The sequence below is a fragment of the Oncorhynchus mykiss genome, chromosome 14, assembly GCF_013265735.2.
Source record: "Oncorhynchus mykiss isolate Arlee chromosome 14, USDA_OmykA_1.1, whole genome shotgun sequence".
NCBI lineage: Eukaryota > Metazoa > Chordata > Actinopteri > Salmoniformes > Salmonidae > Oncorhynchus > Oncorhynchus mykiss.
In genome coordinates this window covers 13,114,589-13,121,545 of record NC_048578.1, presented here as the reverse complement: position 1 = coordinate 13,121,545, position 6,957 = coordinate 13,114,589, and the positions used below count along the sequence as shown (strand labels likewise).

General features: G+C 43.0%; 2 protein-coding genes across 2 annotated transcripts; one reads left to right on the top strand and one right to left on the bottom strand.

Moving 5' to 3' along the window:
* Positions 1–1,985: 1,985 nt before the first annotated feature.
* Positions 1,986–5,244, bottom strand: tmx2a (thioredoxin-related transmembrane protein 2a). Its single transcript, XM_036943624.1, is given in 8 exon segments — positions 1,986–2,305; positions 2,422–2,438; positions 2,441–2,550; positions 2,752–2,817; positions 2,980–3,020; positions 3,368–3,444; positions 4,423–4,536; positions 5,229–5,244. Coding segments are annotated over 8 exon segments (612 nt in total). The 3' UTR covers positions 1,986–2,134.
* si:dkey-6i22.5 (polyamine-modulated factor 1) lies at positions 5,128–6,904 on the top strand. Its single transcript, XM_021561255.2, has 5 exons — positions 5,128–5,727; positions 5,833–5,938; positions 6,015–6,115; positions 6,314–6,509; positions 6,655–6,904. The coding sequence occupies exons 1-5, from the start codon at positions 5,495–5,497 to the stop codon at positions 6,730–6,732; spliced, it is 714 nt and encodes a 237-aa protein (XP_021416930.2). The 5' UTR covers positions 5,128–5,494; the 3' UTR covers positions 6,733–6,904.
* Positions 6,905–6,957: the final 53 nt, after the last annotated feature.

The following is a 6,957-nucleotide window of genomic DNA, read 5'->3' as shown; positions in this document are numbered from 1 at the left end:
TCCTCGGTTGCAACACTCCACTCACTACCGAGTTCCAAACTTCCTCTGGAAGCAATGTCAGCACAAGAACTGTTCGTTGGGAGCTTCATAAATGGGTTTCTATGGCCAAGCAGCTGCACACAAGCCTAAGCTCACCATGCACAATTGGACTCTGGAGCAGTGGAAATGCGTTCTCTGGAGTGATAAATCACGCTTCACCATCTGGCAGTCGGACGGACGAACCTGGGTTTGGGGATGCCAGGAGAATGCTACCTGCCTGAATGCATACTGACAACTGTAAAGTTTGGTGGAGGAGGAATAATGGTCTGGGGCTGTTTTTCATGGTTCGGGCTAGGCCCCTTAGTTCCAGTGAAGGGAAATCTTAACACTACAGCATACAATGACATTCTAGATGATTCTGTCCTTTATGGCAACAGTTTGGGGAAGCTTCTTTCCTGTTTCAGCATGACAATGCCCCTGTGCACAGTGACTTCCATACAGGAATGGTTTGTCGAGATCAGTGTGGAAGAACTTGACTGGCCTGCATAGAGCCCTGACTTCAACCTAGGGCTGGGCAATATAGTTTTTTCTATATATTTGAGTTTATGTTTTAGCTCGATATGAAAAATGCCTGTATTACAAGAATCGAGGTTCTGTTATAATGTTGTAACGTTTCACAAATGCAGCATCTCACTGTCTCTTCTCTGTCAGCCCAATGTCGAATCATGTCCCAATTGCGTGACAACACGTGCACAGAGGTTATCCACTAATCACAACCTTTCACAAATTGTAACCACGCCAGAGAAGTGTAGCGGGGTAAGAGTTCCATACTTCCCCGATCATCATACGGGTGAAGTAATAGCCCAGGGTCTCAAAGACACCTGTCGGTGTGCATGACAACTGACATCGGGAGCAACATGAAAAAAGCATTGCGCTTGAACAACTGGACCCGCCTGCAGTGCTTTGGGCACAGGCTTCACCTCGCCATCGGTAAGTGTGACATTGGATAATTAAAGTGCATTCAAAAAAGTTATGTTCAGGCCAGCTGTAGGCTAATGTGTTAGTAGTTGTGTCATTCTGCCAATCCAATAGCAAATAACCACAGGCTGTTTTAATTATAACAACAAATTAACTAAATTAATAAATGTTCATTCAAAATGTGTATATATATATAAATATAAATAATTGAACAGCTAGTGGTCAAACATTCCTAAACAATAGATGTGTTGGTGTGTTCATTTGTTTTGCACAAATAGGCCTTGATGCCTTGTATATTAATTTTAATTAAGAAACTTAAATTAAGAATTATGTCTGGACCTTTTTGAATTTGTTTAGAGAAAAACAAGAACTTGAGATATATAATATATATATATCGTGAATCGTCCAAACCTCTGAAAAAATTTAGATATTACTTTTAGGCCATATCACCCAGCCCTACTTCAACCCCATCGAACACCTTTGGGATGAATTTGAACACCGACTGCGAGCCAGGCCTAATCGCCCAACGTCAGTACCCGACCTCACTAATGCTCTTGTGGCTGAATGGAAGGAACTCCCCGCAGCAACGTTCCAACATCAAGTGGAAAGCCTATGCAGAGTAGTGGAGGCTGTTATAACCCTAGTCAACCCTCGTCTGCTGCTGCAGAGACTGTGTTTGTCTATTGTTGTGACTTAGATGAAGATCGGATCAAATGTTATGACCAATTTATGCAGAAATCCAGATAATTCCAAAGGGTTCACATACTTTTTCTTGCCACTATACATATTACCTCGACTAACCTGTGCCCCCACACATTGACTCTGTACTGGTACACCCTGTATATAGCCTCGCTATTGCTATTTTACTGCTGCTGTTTTAATTGTGTTATTTATACTTTTTTTTTTACTTAAGGTTTTTCCTTAACTTCTTGTTGGTTAAGGGCTTGTAAGTAAGCATTTCACTGTAAGGTCTACACCAGTTGTATTCGGTGCATGTGACAAATAACATTTGATTTGATAGCAGCAAAGGGGAACCAACTCCAATTTTAATGCCCATGACTTTGGATTGAGATTTTTCAACGAGCGGGTGTCCACATACTTTTGGCCATGTAGTGTAGCTCATTCTGTCCCTTTTGGTTTGCGTGCAGCAGCTTTTCCACAAGCCCAAGCTCGTGAATTAACTTGAATCCTGTTCGTCTGGTAATACAACCAGTGATAACTGACAGCGATTGTGTGACGAGCAGTGAACTGTGCAGTGAACTTCCTCTCCTTTCACACCACGACCCTTCTTTATCTTCTTAGATGCCTCGAAGAGCTCGTTCAGGTTGAAGTCACATATGATGTTTTCCTAGATGTGAATGAGACACACGGTTATGTGAGTGGGGACCTAAAGCCATTTCCACACTTCATCAAGTCACGCACACACAAGCCCGCACACAGACCGATGATCCCCACAACACACACCTCGCTGAAAGTCCAGACACAGCTCGAAACTTATTGTCCACCATTGGACGACTCATGACCTCCCACCCTGACTGGAAAAGCACCAATGAAGGGAGCTGCTTGGCCAGAGAGGAGGTGCTAACCTTGTACCTGTAGAAAAATACATAGTCAGCACACGGCAAAAATACAATTCAGGCTGTGGAAATAAGCAGTTCCTTATTGTCTTAAATTTAGACAGACTGACATGCAGTCTAGGGTCTTAGAATCTAAATTAAAAAAATGTAATGGAGCATTCTCGTGAAAATATAGTTTGTCAGAGACACTTCCAATGTCCATAAGGGAAAGTCTTACCTCTAAGCCACCTCTCCGTACTGGTCAGCATCTATCTTCCCAAACCGCAGTCCAGTACAGTTATACCTGAAAAACCGAGGAGAACAGGAGACAGCCATGTTTAGTTAACACAACAACATTAGAGACTTGTGTTTCACTGGGATAAGAGTAGAGGAGGGGGTAAATGTACACAGACAAGAGGAGATGGAGAGGGAGGAAGCAAATAAGTGAGACAGGAAGAATACTAACTTGAGGAAGAGGCCAGCAAAGACGGGGGCGAAGGACTGACACTTAGCCCGCGAGTATCATGATTCAACTCCTCCTGTCCAATGGGATTAGACCAGATTACATTAGATTACATTAGATTATCTAAATAGATCACTGGAATAGTAGTCTGGTTCCCAGGTGGGTGTCTTCTGCTACTAAAAGTACCATCATTAGCCTGGCAGGCAGGGCTACTAGAGCAGTAGAACATGGATTAGTAACATTTAAAATGTTGTAAATAACATCTAATGCTGACTTACAGTTAGTAATACTGTAATGACAGTCAGCTAACTAGGATCAACAGTCTACAGTATGTTGTCTAATCTCCACACTCATGGCTGTCACGTCTCAAGGCTTGGATTACCACACTTACATCTATGGTCTTTTCACTGAAGTACTTGATGTACTCTGGGCCCATGTAGAGTGGTGGTTTGCAGGTCATGAAGAACGCTGGGATAGGATAGGAAACAGCAACATTTTTAGTATATGATACTGTAGAATAGATACACTGAACACAAATATAAACGCAATATGTAAAGTAAACATGTTTCATGAGCGGAAATAATTTTCCATACGCACAAAAAGCTTATTTCTCTCAAATGTTTTGCCCACATTTGTTTACATTGCTGTTAGTAAGCATTTCTCCTTTGTCAATATAATCTTCCATCTGACAGGTGTGTCATATCAAGAAGCTGATTAAACAGCATGATCATTACATAGGTGCATCTTGTGCTGGGGACAATAAAAGGTCACTTTAAAATGTGCAGTTTTGTCACACAACACAATACCACAGATGTCTCAAGTTCTGTGGGAGCGTGCAATTGGCAAGCTGACTGCAGGATTTTCCACCAGAGCTGTTGCCAAATAATTTAATATTAATTTCTCTACCATATGCTGCCTCCAATGTCTCTTTAGAGAATTGGCAGTACGTCCAACCGGCCTCATAACCGTAGACCACGTGTAACCATGGGTGAGCCTTGTGGGGAAAACTCATTCTGATTGGCTGGACTTGGCTCCCTAGTGGGTGGGCCTGGCTGCCAAGTGGGTGAGCCTGGCTGCCAAGTGGGTGAGCCTATGCCCTCCAAGGCCCACCCATAGCTGCACCCCTGTCCAGTCATGTGAAATCCATAGATTAGGGCCTAATGAATTTATTTAAATTGACTGAAATTGTTTCATGTTAAATTTCTATTTTTGTTCAGTATTGTTTGGTATTAGCTCTAACTCCTAACCTATGCTGCCAAGATCACTCACAGAGCATAGACAGACTAGTTGGTTTCGACTAACAAAGTCAAAGTCCAACTGAAACACTGAAGCATGCATTGTCTTGTCTTAACAAGGAGTACAACAACTTCCTCTGGGCACCAGTTATAATGCATAATAAACTGATAGCAGTGACATTAAGGGTAGTATGACAGTATGTCAGCTCACCAATGCACAGTAAGAAGTAGAGGAAGCCCAGTCTGATGTCCAGCCTGAAGAAGAGGATAACGTTGGCCACCTTACTGAACATAAACAGGTTCCCTGCATGCTGCTCTATGGTGACTGGAGAATAGGATAAAGGTTAGGGTTCATGACAGAGAGATAAGGGGGTGGAGTAGAGAGAGGAATAATACAACTCAATGGATAGAAAAGAGGGTAGGGGGGTTAGGACGAGTGAACGAAATAAGCAGTGCCAAAACAAACAGATTGTCAAGAGCAAACCCATCCTCAGCAGATCAACATCTCCTTAAGTGGTTTATGGTATGTGAGGGTTTGTCGGGCAAGTTGCCTGTGCATGTGTGTGTTCTGATGTTTACTGTTTATACTGTAAACATATGAGAGATTTTCAGTGACAACAATCGGCTCACACCTGCCACCTGGCCAAACTGGTGTCATTCATTCAGAATGTACTGTCTCTCCTGTTCTTCATCATGACAATCGCACAGAGAAACATAAGAATATCCACTTCTCTCTGTAAGGCCCCACAATATTACATACAAAGTATTGTAAAATAAATATTTACAGTAACACCACAACCCAGAAGATTTAGCGCAACAGCGCTGCCACGCTACCCTGATACTGACCAAGTCAAAGTCGCATCGGTTCCGGTCCTCCCGTTCAGTATTCAGGTTTTCGCAAAGTCCCGGACACTTCCTAAGTATGAGGAATGCAGTGGACATCAATGTAGACAATATGTAATAAGGCTTGAAGAGCCATTTGTATATTTGAGGTAAGTGGTAAAAGAAAGCAATAACCGGTGATCAACCCCATGTTCGCGCAGCATGCAACATGGAGAAGAGAAAGAAAGGAGTTTGAGGAAAATGACAGTTGATGCAGCAAAATCTCCAAAGACCAAAGACTGCTCAAAGTGAATGTACGTAACATAGATTACCTATCTGCGCGTGCGTACAATGATACAGTAACTTTTTGTACATGTTGGCGTTCCGTAGATGGGCGTTTTTTGTAGGTTTCTAGCGCTTTGGCGGGTACCGTAAAAAAAAAAAAAAAAAAAAAGTTGAACATGGAAGAAACTGGTGAAACAGCTCAGGAGGAAATTCGTCACAAAGGTGCTAAAAGTTCAGGAGATAATGTGGAGGATCAGTCTAATAATGCAACAGGAGATGTTTCGTCTCTGTCGTCGGGTCATGGAAATGATTCTCGCCGGTCAGACGGAGCCGAGCCCCGGAGGAACAGGCTATTGCTGTTCAACAAAGTAATGGAGAAGAGCCTACAGAAGTTTATATCCGATGCAAGGTAAGTAGTTCGTGAATGATACATTTGGCTATATATTACTTTGAGCTGAACAATGTTGCACCCTTGGGATACTAGACAGCTAAATCTGTCTGAACCTGTCGTCAGTTTTCACAGATTTGCCCAATCGTTCCATCCGTTCTACAAGAAGAACCCACAGGTGACAGAGAACATCCACAAGCAGTTCATAGAAGATCTACAGAGGACTATACAGGTTGGTCGCCATCCCTTAAGTCCACTTCATATGAGGGAATGTTAGAATTTTGACTGTGTGTGTGGCACTTATACAGGATGACATCAATAAACTGATCGAAGAGGGGGAGCTACAGTGCAAACTGGATGAGCTGAACAAACTGGAAGAAGCTGCTAAGAACAGCCAAGACCCTGCATGGTTAGTCACTGTCAGCATCAAAGAGGATGTTGGTCTCTTTGTTTGTGTCTGTATGCTGCTGTGCCTAGTGTCTTCCTCCATCTTGGATTGTCCTGTATGCCATTACATCCATTTATGTGTGTTCACCTTGTAAGATCTGACCTTAGATCAGTGTCCAGGGCCACTTCTGTTTACCCTACCTCTCTTCATGTCCCCCAGGCGTCCCAGTGGAGTGCCTGAGCAGGACCTGTGTAGTTTTGTGACACCATACTACCTGAAGCAGAAGGCTTACCTGGGGAGGGAGCTGAAGAAGATTCTGCAGGAGAATGCTGTGCTGGCTCAGAGGGTGCAGGCAGGCAGGGAGGGCATCGCTCAGACCGAACAACGCATCGCAACAGCTGTGGACGAGTGGAAGGTGAGCAAGATGGAGAATCACTGCATTGGGGGGCACAGAGCTGCACAAGTCCTCTAACCTGTATATGGAATGAGTCAGTCCGTTTTGGCTTTGGTTTAGCAGTATTATGTTTTCATTGTTTCTTTCTTTCTACCTGCATCTCTAGGCACCTGCACAGACAGCTTTTGCCGAGTTCCAAGCGCTCTCTTCCTCCCTCTGCCCTCCTGCGACCTTTGATGTTTAACCCTGAGTAATGAATGACCTGTTCTAAAGCAGAATGCATTTGACCAATTTGAATCATAACTCTAACCCTGACATGTGTAAACTGTGCATTTTTGTAAGGAGTATACCAGTTATTTTATTCCAATGCGCTTTTTGTTATTAAATAAACTCAAAATAAAAAAACGCAACACAAACGCATTGCTTTCATTTAGTAGCTACAGTACATCATTCAAATATACAAGATTAA